The 19,597-nt window shown below is 42.4% G+C and overlaps 1 protein-coding gene and 2 non-coding genes across 3 annotated transcripts; all 3 read right to left on the bottom strand.

Moving 5' to 3' along the window:
- Positions 1-311: 311 nt before the first annotated feature.
- On the bottom strand, positions 312-9,949 carry ccs (copper chaperone for superoxide dismutase). The gene is made up of 8 exons (XM_026162378.1): positions 9,760-9,949; positions 9,498-9,570; positions 7,298-7,435; positions 6,356-6,530; positions 4,877-4,937; positions 4,434-4,511; positions 4,254-4,357; positions 312-1,683 (listed from the first exon to the last, which is right to left on the bottom strand). Exons 1-8 carry the CDS (start codon positions 9,886-9,888, stop codon positions 1,524-1,526), a joined length of 918 nt encoding a protein of 305 aa, XP_026018163.1. The 5' UTR covers positions 9,889-9,949; the 3' UTR covers positions 312-1,523.
- Positions 9,950-10,578: 629 nt separating this feature from the next.
- Positions 10,579-10,652, bottom strand: trnan-guu (transfer RNA asparagine (anticodon GUU)). The gene has a single exon. It is a non-coding gene; the product is annotated as a tRNA-Asn (tRNA).
- A 361-nt stretch (positions 10,653-11,013) lies between these two features.
- Positions 11,014-11,087, bottom strand: trnan-guu (transfer RNA asparagine (anticodon GUU)). The gene has a single exon. It is a non-coding gene; the product is annotated as a tRNA-Asn (tRNA).
- Between the last annotated feature and the right edge of the window lie 8,510 nt (positions 11,088-19,597).

Raw genomic sequence — 19,597 nt, 5'->3', positions numbered from 1 at the left:
TATTTTATTTATAGCCCATAGCAAATTTAAACAAGACAAGTTGCTTCAGAAACATCTATGTTTCAGGTCGCCAAAACCCACATTCGAAGCGTGTGGTAATAGACTATTGTGTATTGTGAAAATCTATGTTTTTAGGTCACTGACGTGTGCAGATTTTGCAGACTGATGATGATTCATCTCATAAAGCATGACACACTGCTCTCTAATACATAAGCTGCCTTTATAGGTTAAAAGTATCGGTATCAGTAATCCTGGCCCTGTATTTACAGTATCACACAGCACTAGTGGTCCCAATTAAAAAGACACACTTATTAACTGATCCGTAGTTGTGCTGATTTATTTAGCTGTAAATCAAACATTTGGATTTGTGCTTCCTGCTTTGATATTAGATTAAAAAAATACAGCTGTTTTTGGGTGTCCAGCTATAACAATGAGTCTTCATTCAAAGCCCAGCCACTTCAAACAGAAAGGGACAATGACAGAACATTTACTGGGAAATTCGATAAACTTATTCGAGCATCAGCAGAACAAGACAGATGCTCGATTTGGAGGAAAAAAAATCAATCCAAAATGTGCCACAGACACAGACAGCGCACCAACATGTGGCTGAGGTATATGCAGGGGCAGCAGTTTGGACAACTTCATGATTCACCCGTCCGACTTTCCTAAAAGATAACAGAGAGGGGGTGTCTGAGATTGTCAGCTGCCCTCTCTGTGTGGCTCAAACGCCCTCTGCAGCAGTGATAAAGGAACACTAACCTCACTCTCCATGTTGGAAAGAAAAACAGCTGAGCACACAATCCTTCAAGGACTCCCTCTGTCACTTTTTAACCCCCCCCCCTCGCCCCCTTTCACTCTGGAAGGAATTTCACTCTCCCTCCTGGGCTCGTTTTAAACTCTCCTGCAGAGTTGATCACAGAGAGAGGGACGGTCTCCCCCTTCATCACAGATTTTTTCTAAATATTTTTAAAATCAAACACACACATCTCAGCGATCCTGGAATTTCAGGATTTGATTTGGTTTTCCAACAACTTTTTGTATATTCTACTTAAAACAAATATCATTACTCGTGACCCACCTATGAGCAATCATAATAATCGTCCGCATCACATCCTCTTTAATTTTTCTACTTAATAAAACTCAAATATGTGGAGATGACAAGTTTTTTAGAGAGGCTTATATAATTACTCACATGTTCCTGCAAGTGGACGGCAACACAGAGAAATTAAATCTGTAGCTGAGAAAACATTTACAGACATCCTGCTGATGAGTTGACATGTTTAAAATGCTCAGAAAAACATTAAACAGCAACTGCAGAGAGCGTTTGATTTGATCACAAAGAGCATTTTCACGAAATTAAGTCCATTCATTGCTGTTTGGTCATCAGTGCAGTAATCTTCAGGACTCTGTCTTCCTCGCGTCAGCACTCGCGCTCCGCCGAGAAACACAATCTGCCTTTCTCTTCGAGACGCTTTTTGTCCCCCTTGTTCAAACTCTCATCAGTGTCCAGAGGTTTGAGAGGTTCACAGGTGTGCCGCCGGTGTCTCCAGGTTGTTCTTGCTCCGACCTTTCCCAGCTATTGGCCGGTCCCTCTCCTCCCACAGCGTGACGCCGTCGCAGGCACAAATCTGTTTGGGATTTTGGAAAAGTCCCGCCGATCGGGCGATGATCCCACAGGCCAGCCTGCACAGGGGAAAAAAACAACAAAACAAAAAAGAACAAAGAAATTTAAAATACCTAAAATACCTACACTTGACCAATTTAAAGTGCCTGAAATAATAATTTTGATACCAGCGTTACGTCACATTGCATTTTTCATTACTTAAGTTTTGAGATTTTAGTTAATTAATCACAAAAACACTGAGTGCTGTGGTCATGACTGATATCCAGGTGAAAGGATTACTGGCACAGAACTGGGCGATGCCAGCAATCAAACACTAGTCAGTCAGTGAAAACAAACATTTCCTGGTCTTGAACAAAGGTGCAGATGACCTCTGTAACACTGGCAGTCTACAGGAGTTACAGAGGAGTTACCCAGCTATTAAGAGTAGTTCAGAAGCTACAGCAGCCATCGACTAATTAGAAGGCAGGTGATTTGAGCCCAGGCTGCTCCTCTTTACATGCCAAAGTATCCTTGGGCAAAATACTGAAGATACTGACCCCCTAAGTTGCTCTCCGATGCATTCACTGAAGTGTGAATGTTAGATAGAAAGCACTCAGGCGAAAAAAAGTGCTTGTATGGGTGTGAATGAGCGATGGGGGCACGTTGTATAAAGCTTCGAGTGCTGCAGCAGAGTAGAGCGTTTAACATTAGAGGGCTTTAATAAAACTAGCAGATAGTCTACAGGTGGCCAGGAAATTTACAGCAGTCTGACAAATCTGTTTCTCCTCCTCTCGTTACTAATAACAGAAATAACAGCTCTTATATACACACGTCATTTGGATATGCAAATATTATTTTAGGCACATTGTACGACTCAAAAACTCTATGACCAATGCAGGAGGGACAGGAACCATGTTTGTTGCCTGCCTCGGGTCCTGGAGGCATGCAGGGTCTTGCAGAGAAGGCTGTTTGCAGCGAATCGCCCTCTTGGTGGAACAGATGCCACGCTGCCGTCAGACTCTGTCCTTGAGCACCAGATGGTAATCATGGAGGTGAGGATGGACTCAGCACAGCAGTAATGGTCGGGGCTTTGAAGCAGGCTGGCTCATGACGCGTCTCCACTGAGGTGCTGAAGGTGACTCTGGAGACAGGAGGATGTGGTGCTTCGGCGTGGATGGAGACAGGTGGTGTAGTCCAGCTGCTTTGTGGGGTTTCTCTCTCTCTCTCTCACAGGTATGTAGAGAGGTGTTGCAGTCATAGAGGAGTGGTTTGTGGGGGTGGGTGGAGTCTGAATGTTGATTTGTTGACAAGTGGGCCTGAACAGGGAATGAGGTGACAGTGGAGCTCACCAGGAGTGGGACAAGTGTGGAAAAACCCATCAAAGATACAAAAGTACAGCTTGAGCAGCACAGGGAGTGGCTGTAGTGAACGCTTTTCATTGTTCAGATGAAACAGCAACAGACTGGCTGCACCACATATTTTTGATACTGCACCCATCTGACAACAGATGCTCTCTGGAGGTAGACGGATAGCCTGGAGCTCTCCACGGACTACCAACGTACTCCTGCTTTGAACCAACACTTCCTCATTAGCTTAGCTTTGATCCAGAGCTTGTCAAAAATCTGTTTTTGTTAGAACGAATATTTGCTAAAAAAAAAAAAGATTTGTATCATGACTTCATTCACTAATTTGTGTTTCAGCTCTGGCAGGCAGAGGATGGAAAACTATGTGAAGATGCTGGGATGAAAACGCGCAGCTCCCAGTCTGAGGCTGTGGTTCTCAGCCAGTGGAGTTAGGAGGGCCCGCTCAGAGTTGGGATGAGTTACTGTCAGCAGTGGAGAAGTTCCAAGTCACATCTGTAGGAACATGGATGCTCTACTGGTCTGCTGTGAGGAAGAGGGAGCCAAGCGTGAAAGCGAAGCTACTTTATTTACTTATCGCCGGATCTACATTCCTACCCTCACCTGAGGCTATGAGTTGTGATTAATCAACGGATATGAGATTCTTCCAAAGGATGTCAAGGATCTCCTTTAGAGACGGGTAGAGAGGCTGCGAGCCCACATTGAAAGGAGACAGCTGAGGTGGTTTGGTTTGACTAGGATGCCTCCTGGATGCTTCCTAGGTGAGGAGTTTTAGGCAATGTGGGAGAAAGCCCAGATCAAACTGAGAGATTATATCTCTCATTTGGCTTGGCGATGCCTCAGGGTCCTCCTAGTAGAGCTGGAGGGAGTTGCTGGGGAGATGGAGGTCTCGGAGCCATCTCTGCTTAGATAGTTTCCCCGTGACCAGAACACATAGGTGGTGGAAACAGGTTGGATGGATGATTCTGGAGATTTTTTGCTCAAACTGTCGTAAAATGTGAGCAAAGTTAGCACAAATCTTTTTAATGCTAACTGGTTACTTTGTTTTTCAGCAATAATGCTAATGTATTGCTGATGTTCCAACAGTATAGTGAGCACGAAATATTTATTTTCTTCACATTTTACAAAGTAAATAATTTACTTGTTGTCGAAGACAATTGGCTTCAATGGTGGGTGATGAAAACGGCCGATAACTGCTGTTTTGTGATGTAAAGCAAAGTGAATCCATGAATGAACTGGAAACCAGCCTGAAGCTACGCATGTTTAACACAAACCACCTTCACACCCACCTTTCTCCAGAGTTCCCAGTCTGTTTGGAGAGAGGGTGACCTCCTCGACCCAGGTCGTCCTCACCTGCGTCCACAACCAGTGATCGACCAATCACATCCCACACCTGGAGGCAAACAGACCAAGGCACGCTGTTCAGCTCCTGTGGCTAAGTACGAGTGCCAAATATAACTCTGTGTTACCTTAAGCTGACCGTCCTCCAGTCTAAATGAGGCTCTCCCGTCTGGTCCAGCGATGACATTTCCCAGATCGCCGACATGCTGTGTACAAAACAGTACCTGTGAAAACTTAACTGTACGTCAAGTGGTTCAGTGAAGTATAAAACTATTAAAAAATAAGGAGTTAACAGCAAGGCAGAGTTACAACTCTTTCACACACTTCATTTAAAATTTAGCACCTGGAGCAGAAGAGCCCAAAACGGCTCCTCTGGGACGTGTTTGGCAATCTGAGCGGGTTATCGCATCTCGCATTTGGCCTCCGCTGACATTTTAATACAAGCCAGAAGGAGGTACAGTCTGAATTTATGACACAAGGATCCTAGCACTGCTGATCGCTCTACTTATGAAAATGAATGACTTTATGGAGAGGTTATTTTAGAGCGAGCTAAAGAAGTAATTTATCGTACCCTGTCGGAGTCCTCTGGACCGCCGTGTTGTCTCCCAAAGGGGTTATAGTGCTCTCCACAACTGCAGAGAAAGGAGAGCATGATGGGAATCAAATATATGGAACATAAATTAGTTTGAGCATCTCTCTATAAAAGGGATCCATGATCATCATCTCCACCTTCCATAATGTTATTGTTGGAGTTGGTATAGACTGTCCGGGGTGTTTCCTACTTAAACTTTGGCCATGTTTAATATACTGTAGCATCTGGTGAGCGGTGGGAGAAAACACCTTACTGTTGATTTCAGAGGTCAGACTGGTTCAAGTTGATAAGACGGCAACAGTTACTAAAATAGTAAAAGTAACAAAGAACGGGGACCGAGGAGGAAAACAATGGCAACATTTTATTTGTTTCCATCGGTTAGCTTTACATTACACGAACACATGGCAATTAACATGTAACACACCAGCACAAGCATAAATGCCAGCATGTCCGCCACTTGTAACGCAGGTTACATCGTGGGCTCCATAAAGATCCTCTACAGAAGCCTAAATCAGGCCTGAGTCACTATAACTGGACGAGAGAAGATCAGAAGAACGTCGCCTGGTCTGATCGGCTCTGAAGGAAAAAGGGAGTCTAGGTGTACCTAATGAAATGTCTGGTGAGTGTATAAGGCAGAAAGTAATGAAAACAGGTAGAGGTGTGAGGGACTTGATGATGGATGGATCCCTCAGTTTTCTCATTTGTGAGTTTGACGACAAAGACTTCACACGAGCGTATTTTACTCCCCCTGATGTCCGATACGTTTTACATCTCTGCAGGACGGCGTCAACAAAGAATAAAAATGCTAAAGCTACACGCCTGTGAGCAACAGTTAACGCCGCCCGTCAATATGCGCTCGGTTAATTGAATTACTGAGCCTAAACTGACAAGTGGAAGCTTAAAATGACACACTGTCCCATTAACACGCTAAATCAGCGGGATTTCAGATGAACTCCGCTAAAGCCCTGTTTTTAATTAAAACCATAATTACATTACACAATAATTTCATCTCTCGCTGCCGTCTTCTCCGAGGCAATAAGAGCTGAGGCTCATGGGTACAACAGTATACAATGTCTCTCAGAGACACAGATGAGATAATTAAAACTGACAGCTGTAACATAAGCCCGTACGTATGCGTGGGAGTTTTGAAGGTCATCGCTTGCCTCGGTACCACAAACCCCGTTTTTTGTTCTTTCACATCACAGGTCAGACCACACAGATTTTTCTTTGCGGGAAAAGAAACCAAACCGCAGAGAAAAGCTAAAAGTTTACAAACTCGTCAACCGATTCGGACCAGAGTAAACGAACTATGGGTGTGAAAAGGCCTGAGACTCATAACCATGACTCTTTCCAGGTTTGAGCTTAGGAAAAGTGTAAATCACCAATGACTCCCCATCTCCTTCACACTCTACACGATGCTGATGAGCTGATAAAACTGGTATGAAACACTGGTCTAACCTGAGGCAGTCCAGTGTGAGGTCCCCCAGCGTGTGAACGTGGAGACCGTGGGGTCCGGGCTCCAACCCGTCAATGGTCCCGTCAATCAGGCAGCGTTCCTCGGACAGCTGCAGGAAACGCACCACCCCCTGAATCGATCCGGCACCGGCTAACATGGCCACCGCTGCACCCAGATCTGCCACGGAAAAACAGAGAGGGTGAAGCACTTACTTGTGTTGGGGTAGGGCTGTGATCAGACTGCTTCACATTAGATTTCATCTGTAGGGAGCTGTGAGCTCAACATAAAATGAACCAGTTTAAAGCTACAGGGAGAGGCAGACTGTGGTAGGCTGTGGGGCTGAGTGCCTATCTTATAGTGCTGTGCTTCACAGATTAAGTAAGGATGGAAGACAAGGCTCGGAGGTCTCCGGTGTAGTCAGGATGATCTTTGTGTTCACACTTTAAAGCAGATCAGCTGATATTTAGTCCATGTTTAAATCATAAACTGCCCTCAGTGCATGCAATCACACGGTTACTGACCTGTGATTGGATCAGCAGACTGTATCTGACTGAGACTTGCTACCACAAACAGAGGTTCAACTAATGAAACTCCATTTTGGCTGTTTTATGAGGCATCTTTGTTTAGCAGGAAGTCCGATAAATCAACTCAAAGTTACCACACTGTACCGCGCTGAATATCTGCAAGGAATGGCCCAAATACCTGGCTAAATATTATCTGCATTCACTCGGTTTTTAATTCATCAAAATAAGTGGGAACTACAATTTTCAAATATTACATTTAATCAGCTGTATTTTGCCTGCACGGTCTACAGTTTGGTACATGGACTCTTGCACTCTTCCCAAGATTAAACAGGACTATAAATCCGACTCAGCTGTGGTACTGGAAAGCTTCTGATACCTCCAGCGCAGGCACGTGCAGCTCCTGCTGCCGTTCCTCCTCACCTTTCTCTGATCCGCCGATGCCCTTCAGCACGGCCCTCCGTCCGGTGCTCTCTATCAGGGCCTGCACTTCTGCACTGGTCAGAGCAGATTCCACCAGCACCTGCTCCTGACCGACATCAATACTGACCGAGTTCACGCCTGCAAACATACCAAAACCATCATCAGACAGACAGACGGAGAATAACACGAATGCAGACAGCTGAGGAGAACGTTCAGCGATGCGAATAATCTAAAAACAGAAACAGTTTGCCTAGGATTTATCTGATTTTCATTTTCTTAGATTTACTGCTTTACACTGATCTATATCAATGAAAATCTACCCTCATTAGGTACACTTATTCAACGACCTCCACAGTCACCTGCTCTCTGTCTAATCGAGCACCTTTGTGATGTGGTGGAGGAGGAGATTCAAATCGTGGATGTGTGATGCTGTCATGTGGAGCAAAATCTCTGAGGAATGTTTCTAGTACCTTGTTGTGTCACAAAGAATTAAAGCAGTTCTGGAAATAAATTGGTCCAACCTGGTACTAGCAAGGTTTTATTTTTTTATTGGGTTGTGTCTACATTTTCTTGTTTATATCTGTATAATATGTAGTCTATAGCTGGTTTGTTATTGTGAAAATGTTAAAGCTTTGTTTTCTAATAACATCCAACACTTGCTGGAGACAGAACCATGAATGTTATTTCCTGATAAGAGTTTTATTAGTTGTGGTGAGATTAGTGGCTGTTGTTTTTCTCTCTTCAAAGTTATGTTGTTGTTTCAGCGGCTCCCTTAAGGAGTCGCCACAGCAGACCATCTGCTTCCATCGCACCCAGCATTAACATCCACCTCTATCACACCAACACCTGCGTGTATCTTCACTGCATCCATGATCACCTCTGTGATCTTCCTCTTTTCCTTTAACATCCTTTGTCCATTATATCCACTATCCCTCCTCTGCACATAGGGCTGTTCGATATAACGATATATATCGGATGATGATATAAAACGTCTATGTTTCATTTTACGCTATCGTTTGTTTCGTGGTGTCGCAAAATAAACTGTTTACAACAATATTTTTTCATTGTTTTGATGGACACTGTAGTGGCTATATTAATTTCTTAAAGTTCCCTCTTTCTCTTATATTTAATATAACCACACTACAGACGGACAAGCACCTGGTTTTATGCATTGTGTTTAGGAAAAACAAGGTAACACCATCGCGTGTCCGCTTGTTTATGTTCCACATAAACCTTTCACAATAAAGCTCAAGACCCTGTTGAGACTTTTCAGAATAAACTGAATCACATGAAAGAGCAGATTATTTACGGATGAGAAGTAAAAAAAGAGCCGCCAGGTGCTAAAAAAATAAACCTTAGACTCAAACATTAGAACAGGCTTTCCCCCGCAGCACGCTGAGTAATGAATGCTCACAAAGAAAACTGCGGCATTTACAACTTATGTCTAAAAATGTAGAGTTTCATGCATCGGTTAGAACACTCGACTCCAGCTACGTGACGCGCAGCTGGAAACACTTCCCGCAAGTCGAGCTGCCCAGATTCACAGAATTTACAGAAAATGTTACATTTTTGTGATTTATATCGTTATCGGCCGATAGAATTCTTATATCGGGATATGAGAGTTTGGTCATATCGCACAGCCCTATCTGCACATGTCCAAACCATCTCAGCCTCGTCTTCCAGCCTTTGTCACCAAACTGCCAAACCTTCAGCTTTCCCTCTGATGGACTCATTACTAATTCTGTCCATTCTGGTCACTCAGTATGAAATACCATCATCTCCAAATCACAAATGAAATAACTTTTTCTTATAAGGTTGTGGATTGCCAGGTGCTCAATATGGTTTGACTCACTTAACAGGAAACAGGATGCTTCATATGTGTTGCATTATACACTTGCCTGCACTGATGGAAGTGCCTAAGCATTCAGTTAAGATGAAGCAGCTGAAATGACACCGTCTCTACTATATGCTCCCTTAGAGTTCAGTGGGCGCTGCAGAAAAATGCAGGATCTTTCTGGAAACATCACTTGTTGCTTAGTGTAATGAGTTTACTTTAATATTGAAATGCAAAATCATGCTAACCAGCGTCTGTACTGCACTTTTAAGTGCGTAGGATGCAGAAAACTTCAGCAGTCCCTGTTTGTAGGAAAGTAAACAATGCAGCGGGGGTCAGCAGCTCTTTCTACATGTGCTTGCTCACCTGGTTTGCCCTCCAGAGCTGCTCTGACTTTCTCCCCGCAGCTTTCACACGTCATCTGCACCGCAAACTCCAGCTGTATAGGACAGAGCGGACATTAAAACAGCTGGAGCCACCTGACAAGTGCACAGCAAACTGCGTAGGACGGCGACGCCGCGGTAAAGCGGCTTCAGCTCGCAAACTCATGTTTAACGCAAAAACGTAAAATAACGTCACCACACAACAAAAAAAACGTGTTTACAGAGGGTAAAATGTGCTGACAAACCTTTGTGGGCCTCTGACAGTCCATGTTGTTAGAGCAGTGCGCCGCCTGGGCAATAAACGCTGAATTAAACAGAAAACTTCCCACTTTTCGAGAAACGGAAATACAATGTTTGCTAATGGGCGCCGCCATGTTTGTGAGGTCAGAGTGACGTTCCGCCCGTTGCCGCCGTCAAGTGTCCACGAGCTGGTACTGCAGCCTCCTGTTTTATACGAAGAACACTTCAGAGGAGAAGTGTTTGGCTTTACTAAGAGAGCGCTAAGTGATGTTATTCTTTAATTAAATCCTCGGAAAATAAAATAAATATTTAGCGTAACAAAAAATGTTTTACTCAAATCTAGTTAAAGTACGCTGCTTAAATATAAACAGTAAAAGCTACTTTTCAGAGTCTTACCCAAATTATATACATAGACATATTTTAATGTTGTAGTATATTAATGTAGAGCACATAATCAATCTAATCAAATCTATGTACACTGATCACATGCACATAATCCAATTATTATCAATTAATTATCTGAAACTATTTAAAAACTGTACTTGTAATTATATCATTATATAACCACTTACTTTACACCAGTTAATTGGTATAATAGTGTAATAATAAAACCAGCATCGGAATCTGAAACTTCTTAAAAGATTATATACAGGAAATGTCGGTTATCAAAACCGATTTATTTAGATTTTATAAGAGATGAAGCAATGATGTGACTGCACGTAATACACAACTTAGCAAAAATATATATCTTTATATTCTATTTTAGCTTTAGACACTGTGTTTTTCACAAAACTTATTATTTGCTCCTAAACACAAAAATTGCTCGTCCCTGGGTGGGCTCGAACCACCAACCTTTCGGTTAACAGCCGAACGCGCTAACCGATTGCGCCACAGAGACTGTTGCAGCCCAAAAGACGGGGGAAACCACATTTCTTGTCTTCTCATGGTTTCGATTATGTCACTGGTGTGTAGGGCTGGGTATCGTCGCTTATCAGCTGCTGGATGGTTGCTGAAATAGTTTTGTGAGCTGTAACCTGGGATTCTGGCGTTTTTGGCTAAATACATTTATATTGATACATTTATAAATGTATTTTTAAATTTATATATTTAATGAAACGATATCGCTAAGTCTAGCAAAAAAAAAGAAGCTTGTTTTTACTTTTAAGTAAGCAATGATGTCAAGGTTACCGCTGAGTATAAAGCAAAATTGACATTAGGCGTGTGTTCTGTGCTTTATGCTCAAAAGTACAAAAAGCGGTCGTCCCTGGGTGGGCTCGAACCACCAACCTTTCGGTTAACAGCCGAACGCGCTAACCGATTGCGCCACAGAGACTGACGGTGCACGACAGCCGGGGGTTTCTCCACCAGTGTTCTCGCGCTACGTTGCCGGTCAGTGTGCATTTGCAGACAAACGAACACCATGTTCAGGCCTCCAGAACAAAAGGCGGAAGCATATGAAGAAGAGCTTTGAATGTCCTTCAAGAAGCCTGGAGAACTATTCCCAAAGGCTACTTACAGAAATGACTACAAAGCTGCCTAAGAGAGTTCAGACTGAGTTGGAAAATACATGTGGACTTTCAAGGTTGTTAGAAGCTTGGTAAATAAACTGTCAATCAATGGACCTATGGCCAATTTCCCTATTAAAACATAAGGAAATGGTGGGCGAACAGTACTGTATGCAAATGCTGTACTGTGCACCCCTGTTTATAGTGTGTTACACTGAAATGTTTACTAATTGTTAATATCAATAGACAGAATGGTGACATAAAAATGTTGAATGCTTGAAATTGATTTGAGCTACAATTACAGTTTAAATAACTACACAGGATTAACAAAGTCAAGATATCCTGTGGTGTTTATGCAAAAATTCAATACTGGCTTAAACTGCCAGCTCTCTGGATTGATCTGGCAAAACGATTTTTAAAGGATGGCTTCTCCTGTGGGATTTGTCACATTAAAACCATTACATCCATCAAATTCATTTAAGCTGATTTTCATTCCTTACTGAACTAATAAAAAAAATCCTATAGCCACAGTGAGTCTGAATTATCAGACAATGTATTAATGTGGTAATGAGAGGAGAGCACACTGAAACAGTCAAGGAACATCATGAAGATATTCAGACTGTGGAAGGACAGGAACAGCTGGCAGCAGAAGATATACGATTAGAGTTACCCTCTGCTTACTGGTCCTCCAGTTCAGTTTTACAGGCTCTATCGATTATTGCGGATTAACCCTTTAAAGCCCAAACCATTAAATAATTGAGTGTTTATTTAACCTTCTGACAACGAAAATCTATATTCTTTGTATCATATTTGCTCCTTTTTGTGAAATTTATTGTTTAAAAATGTAATGTGCAATTTTTTTCGGTTTTTAGTGGGGAAATAAAACCCACACGGATGATGTGTTCTCAAAAACTCACAGAAACTGTCAAATATGATACACTATGCATTAAAGCTCTACATACGGCACAGGAGAGATCACCTCGAAACTAGATGCCCTGTTCCCAGATTTTTGGAGGTTCATGAGGAGGCCATCGCCTGCTGGTGTTTCTGCTGTTTCAACCACTTCAGTGGTCACAGGTGTATAAAACCAAACACCGAGGCATGCAGACTGCTTCTACAGACATTAGAGAAAGAACGGCACGCTCAGGAGCTCAGTGTACTCCGTGAAATTTCCTTACTACTAAATATTCCACAGTCAGCTGTTTTGTGGTATATAACAAAGTGAAACTGGTGTAGAGCAGCGGAGACGACCAATCACGTTTCTACATCTGGTGATGTGATTGACGAGTCTGACAGTTGCCGGGGGAACAGTCCTTGTCTGACTGCATTGTGCCAAGTGTAATGTTTGGTGAACGGGTAATCGTCTTGCAGGGTTGATCAAAACTGGTCAAAAGTCCCCATAAACACCCCTAAACCTTGTAGAAAGACTTCCCAGAAGAGCTGAAGCTGTTATACCTGCAAACAGTGGGCTGACATTATATTAAACCCTACGGATTAAGAATGACAGGTCACTTTAATTGATATATGTGCGAATGCAGACGAGTGAATACTTTTGGCAATATAGTGCATGGCTCTCTGTAATACTTTTGATAGCATAGGCGAGCCATGGGGACATGGGATGATGTCAGAAAATCTGGGTCACAAGTCTAAAATAAAAGCTATGAAAATGAAACCTTCTCCAACTAAATTTGGGCGTGTAAGTATAGAGAGTGACACACATTCGCCACTGCGGACGTAGGCTCGTGCGCGCGGTGTGTCGATCCCAAAACAGGACGATCATTGTGTCAAAACAACACAGAGAGGCCGATGTCTTACACAGAAGAAAGCCGAGCGGCAGCTCAGCGAGAACACAGCGTCTTCTGTATCGGGTGCCTCGCTGGCTTTGACCTTTGACCCCGTGCCGAGTAATATGACCATATCCTTTAAGAGGGCCGAGCCAGTGTGCGCCAGGCAGAAAACACAACCGCAGCCATTTATGTGTGTGCCGAGCAGCCTTTTTTCTCACACACACACACTGCCCACACAGCTAATTTATTCAGTAAATGGGAAACTGGTTACAACCTTTGCCCTCATGTTGAGCCGCAGCACTGAGCTCGCCGGTCAAAGGAGTGCCACCTGAGCCCAGGGGAGTGGGTGGTGGTGGTGGTGGTGGTGGGGATTTCATTAACACACACATACAGAAACAGGCACAAGACAGCGAGGAAGCGGCAGGAAACCTAATAACTACTCGAACATCGTCCAGAGCAGATTTAGCGAGAGAGAACAAAGGAGCGAGGTAAGAGGACAGGAGATGGTGAAATTAGTTGGAGGAAAAAAATGTGTCTGCTGGAAGGAGCAAATGAGAAAAAGAAGAGAGAGGAGAGAAGGCAAAGCAAATGTGAGAAGGCAGCAGTGGGAAAAATAAGAAAGATGACAAAGAGGAGTGTGGGAATGTGTGTGTGAGTGTGTTTGGACGGCAGTGCGAAGCAGTGCTGACAGGATGTGTTGACAGGCCCGTTTGGAACAGTAGAGGTTTTATCTGTGCTAATAAATGAGGCCCTATATCCCATCCTACACGGGCCTATTAAAAACTGACCTGGAGTCTGTTGTACTTTCTTATTAAATATTTCAAGTGGGTGAAGCAGCTCCCGTTTCATTGATTACCGCAAAGCAAGCAAATCTTTATTTTTAGAGCCAGGGAGAAACGGAGAGGTAGAGAGGACTCGCACACAGCAACCAACTCATGCGTTTAAATCTAACAATGAGTACAAAGACAGAGGTAATCAAAGGCTGGGGAGAAAAGAAATGCTTCGGCCTCCGTGGCGAGCGGTACAGTTTTTACAGCTCACACCATTCGTCATAATAGGGCGTATTAAGGCACTCACAAGGATGTCGTTATTATGTTTTTTTAAGTACACAAATAAAATTAATGTGTAACGAATTCAGTTTGGTTTATTATAGTTTATATATAACTAATTGAGAACAAGCGTCATTGCAAAGTAATTTACCGACAAAGAACCCACTTTATTAAAGAGCTAGTTCCAATACTCTGGTTAATTGTTATCCAGTAGGGAGGTAGGAACAACTCCTGAAACCTCCAGCGGGAGCAGAAGCAGGGAGGTGCAGCTATCTGCTGGAACTGGACATTCTCATGTAACTCTCAGCTGGTTAAAGCCCATAGCATAGTTGCTCCACAGTGTGGTGGGTTACCCCACACAAGCAAAAATCCCTGCCTCGACTTTTCCCAGGAGGAGACACACGAGCGTGAACGTGCATCCAATTCTAAAAGTGTGCACGAGACACTAAGAGGCTTCACCATCAGTTTTGCTGGTTGGACAGACTTTAGTTCATTGCCACCAGGGCGGCGGGGTCCAGCTGTCACAGAGTGACAACACATACCCTGGACAGGTTGCCAGTTCACCACGGGGTGAGAAGAACTGGCAACGCATACGACACGCTTCCACAAGAGCTTCTTTCCAACAAAAGTCAGACTGTTGGTGAAAAAACCCCTAAAATACAGACAAAATCTACTTCATCCAGGAGTGCAATGCATATCTTTTCATACTTGTCCTTTAAGTGCAGTATGGGAATTAATGTTTCATAATTGAAATTACTTGAAATTGTGTCCCCTTACTTTACCTCACTGTGCACTTTGGTTTGTATTTGTATATAAATATAAATTTATTTGGCTTTGACTCTAAGCTCTGCGCATCAGATTTGCTTTGTATGCAGACCCAGTGCATGTGAACAAATGGCAGATAAGAGGCGTTATCACTATCTTATTTTTATCTTTTGAAACCACCAAAGAAAATCTACACTGCATAACATTTTGACAAGAACATGTCTCCTCAGTGCAGAAAGAATCCTCCAGGAAACTCAGATATAATAGAATTGTTTATTATCTTAATACAAATAAGAACCACGGGCTACATGTCTTTGCAGGTTTAGTTTAGACTGTGTACAGCAGGTGAACAGTATGTGAAAGTTACATCCTTAAGAAATAGGAGGAGAAAAAAAAATAGTCCAGCCAATCCATCGACTGTTCACTGAAGCCTCATCAGACATGGTCTCAGTGGAAGGGTGGCTGTCAAGAAGGCGTTCTTAAGGAAGGGAAACAGCGAGAACAGGCTGAGGTGTGCCAAATTACACAAGAACTGGATTGAAAATCAATGTCAATAGTCTGGAGAACTATTCCTGAAGAGCACTTAGAGAAAAAGAGTTCACACTGCATTAAAGAATAAAGGTTTGCGTTCCAAATATTGACTTTTAAGCTCACCAGAGTTGTACATTCTCTGTTTTCACCTACATATTTCCTGTATGTTTGCTCATGTTTTGCTTTAATAAACCACTTCACGAATTTCTTGGTGAAATATAAAGAAATGAGGGCTTGATACTTTTGCACAGTACTTTAAATATTCAGTTTATTCTTCCAGAGATAAGGTGCTTTCTAATCTTCTGCCAGCAGCTGAGCTTTCTGACCCTCCTGTGGCTGCAGACACAAGTAAACTTAATATATACAGATGCCGCAGAAACACTTGAAGGCCACCAACAGAATCCATTCATCATATTGCACAGTCGAACAGCCTCGACCCACTGGGACTCCTTTAAAAAAGTTCTTTTTTAAACATCCTTATTGGTGTACAGTGAGATTTTAGAGGTTTTGCGGAAAACAGCAGCTTCTGCCAAGGGAAAGAAAGCCGTTACAGCCAGCAACAAGCTGCAAGAGGAAAGCCAGTGAGAGGTCCAGGCCTCCTTTATTGCAGTCAAATAAATAGGATTCATTACCGTGTTGAAAACGATGTTAGGATACTGCCCGACATGCTTCAGTGTGCATGTTTCATGTTATTTGCAAATGTTTACATTTAATTTGTCAACCCTGGCTTCCTGTGTGCATGACATATCTTTAATGGCACAGAGAGCTGGGTTCACAGACACAGATTTCCAGAAGTGTCTGTGAGGCCATGCAGTGATTTGCATGAAAGAATCACGCCTGCTTTTAATATAGTGTGTTCTATGGGCATGAAGGTCACAGACATATAAAACATGTTACTGGAACATATAGCAGCCTCACTGACTGCTTTATGTTTTTACAAGAGTCAAAGAGTTCTTATGGAATAGGGGTTGTATTTGCATACTGGTCAATGTAATCAGTGTAGTAATAACAACAGATCTCACATTTCCAGTTCAGGTGGACTGGAAATTACATACTCATCGCTGTTTCATTTTCACTTAGTGTTGTTTACCAGGTGATATCTGTTTTGAGTGCTAACCAACACCCATATAGTTTTATGTCAGCTGCTTCAGAGCAATCATCTCAAGACTTGTGTTGAACCGCTGTAGGTGTACACTGCAAAAACTCAAACTCTTTACCAAGTATATTTGTCTTATTTCTAGTCAAAACATCTCATTACACTTAAAATAAGACAAAAGCAGCTACAAAGCAACATTTCAAGACAGTGAATCTTGAAACTACAGACAAACTAGATAATTTTCACTTATTTCATTCGCAGATTTTTTTCACTTAATATTTTGACTTGAAATTAGACAAATACACTTGGTAAGATTTTGAGTTTTTGCAGTGTAGTTTTTATTCTTCTGAATCTAACCAAATCGTTTATTGCTGTAACCTGTCAAAAAGCTGAAATCATGGCTGGTAAGCACACCACAAACACATATTATATACCAGCAACATTGTCCACAACATCACAACCTTGACTTATTTAGCCCGACAGCAGGAGCGTGGTGGGTCTTGTTAGTAGCGTGAGGGACCCTGAACAGGTCAAAGTAACGTCACGCACCATCCAGAGCGCCCTCCATGTCTGCTGATTGCACCCTGACAGCTCGAATGGAAGATGAAGTGAGGCGTGTCCGGGGATCTCTGCAAGCGGGCAGAGATTGTAAATAATTTAAAAATAAAGTACATGGTGCATGACTCTGTCCTGCCTCAGTTCTTTTCAATCTTTTGTGCCATTCATGGTGTGGAACACGATGGACATTTGCTTTGGTTCTGAAGTACTAAATATTGATAAAGTCAGGTTTTTTTTTAAGTTTTGTCAGTCCAGGCTGACCTGATTCTTGTCTACACAAATCAATAAAAGTAATTATACGAACAGATAAAATGTTGAATAATACTTTGCTGGTATCTCATTCTTAAGAAGCCTCTTTTGAAGCCTTTTGAATGTAAAAAGTCATTTAACCATTGCAAGTCTTTAATATTTTTAATGCTCAAAAACAACCAGTTGTATCAAAGAAGAAAAAGTCTGTAAAGTTTTAGAAACATCTGTCCCTGCTTCTGAAATCACATCAAGCACAAACCATAAAAAGCTGCAGAGGAACCACAAGAAAGCGTCCAATCAATCAGAAAGCAGCCCATTAAACAATATCCATTCAGCACAGCGGTGTCATGCATTACTGCCGGTCCACAAACAAGCTAAAAACAATGAATTTATAATGCCAGCGGGGTGTTTAACAAGCTTCGGCCAATCTCTGCAGCTCATCACAAACAGGATCAATAGGAAGAAGCGACAGCGTTCCCTAATCAAAGTCTGCACTGTTCCTCACAAGAATAATAACCCGTATGGAGGAGGGAATACGCTGCAAACACAATAACTCATTAATTTATTACACACCCGAGTCCAGATCGTTACTCAGTCTGTCCGTCAGGATTCAGGAAGCATCCTTAACCTCGCCCCAAAAAATAGGAACGTAATACTAATAAAACCAAAGAGCGGTGGGATTTATTAGGAGGTAAAAGCCAGAAAGAGCCCAACTGTCCTTTAAATACACTACAGGTGACTCATTAGTGCACAGGAACACTGTAAGAACAGGATGGAAAATATGACGACTACTAAGTCTGAGACGTGTTTTTGAGTAACGGAGATAAAAAAAACAAACGTGACTACAAAAGAAGGGAGTGGAAATAAGTTGCAATACACAGTACAGGCAAAATAAATACAAACGAGAATAATAACTCATAAAGAGCCAGTTTAAGGAGACGGTAATGAGCGTGAGAAAAGAGGATCTATGTTTCTTAGTAAAGAGCGTTTAAAAGTTGACTTCAAATGGCAGGGGAGAGAGAGGCAGGGCGATAAAAATCGACGTGGGTCAGATTGTGAGGGTGTTGTAAACCTCCAGGGCCAACCAGGAAAGAGACGATTAACGGGACTCTGGAGCCAATTAGCACTGCAAGACTCACACGCGACACCATTAAAAAATAAATAAATAAAAGATCTGCTATAAGTACGATGACAATTTTATACCCAATGATTGTATTGGGTTTTTTTAAGAGAAGAGAGAAACAGCACCTCTAACAACAGTGATCCTTGATGCAGCATTAAAGCTTGTTTGGAACAGCACGGCCTGTTTTGTTTTCAAAAATGCTCGTACAGGATTCCAGGATGTCTCAGATTTATTGAGTCTGTTATCGCTCAGAAGTCTCAGACTCTCCAAATGCGATGTATTCATCATTTCTCCCATCCAAAGCTCAAATGTTGGTGCTGAGCCTTTTTATTTCCACTGCTGTAGGATTAACTTTTTAGCAATTACCATTCCAAGCAGGAACGCAATCTGTTCGCGGTTCCTCGCAGACGCCAAAGAGCTAGTCTTTCCGAGTAACAATGAAAACCTACTACGGCAGTTTCTACTATGTCATTTCGAGGTGGAATTAATGGTTCTTTATCTGTTTCTGCAGGTTTTTAGCCACGCACTGTAAAAGATTTTCGATTTGCGTCCAGTTCTCCAAAGCAACGTCTGCGCATAACCCAATCTCAATAAGTATGTAGAATAGAGTAGAATAGTAAAGGGAACCACAGTAGAGTTCACCACAAACAGGAAAAAACATGAAAGAAAACACCTAAGAGACAAGCACAGAGAATGGACTCCTAGCTGAGAGCTGTCATTGTTTCTAACACAACAAAGACGTTCTCTGTGTTACTTCTATGTTCCTGAAAGCAGAGGCTAAGCTGGAGGGCCGACAGCTCCATCCACATACTTTGACACTTCCTCCTGGATCACGGCACGCAGCTCTGTGCCGCTGCCTGTGTGACTGTGTTTTTCTCCCTCCCTGCCTAATGGTCGTGCTGTTAACAGTCTTCTAGCACTGCTTTATCTCAGTACGCTGACTTTCGGATTAGACAAGAACATCACATATTTTTCAAATCGCTCCCTGTTGTACCAAGATTTCTTATTTCATATTTTGGTCTGTTCATTTTATTTCTCTCTTAGGGGTGTGTATTTTTTTTTGTCCTAGAACAGAAGCAGCATGTATGTTAGACAACCCTGATGAGGATGATTGGAAGAGAACGATTGGATAGATCAAGTTATTCACCCAGCATGGTCACAGAATACAATCAGAACAACG

Source organism: Astatotilapia calliptera, chromosome 3 (genome assembly GCF_900246225.1).
Source record: "Astatotilapia calliptera chromosome 3, fAstCal1.2, whole genome shotgun sequence".
NCBI lineage: Eukaryota > Metazoa > Chordata > Actinopteri > Cichliformes > Cichlidae > Astatotilapia > Astatotilapia calliptera.
The sequence above is the reverse complement of the archived record's forward strand: the minus strand, read 5'-3'. Positions and strand labels throughout refer to the sequence as shown.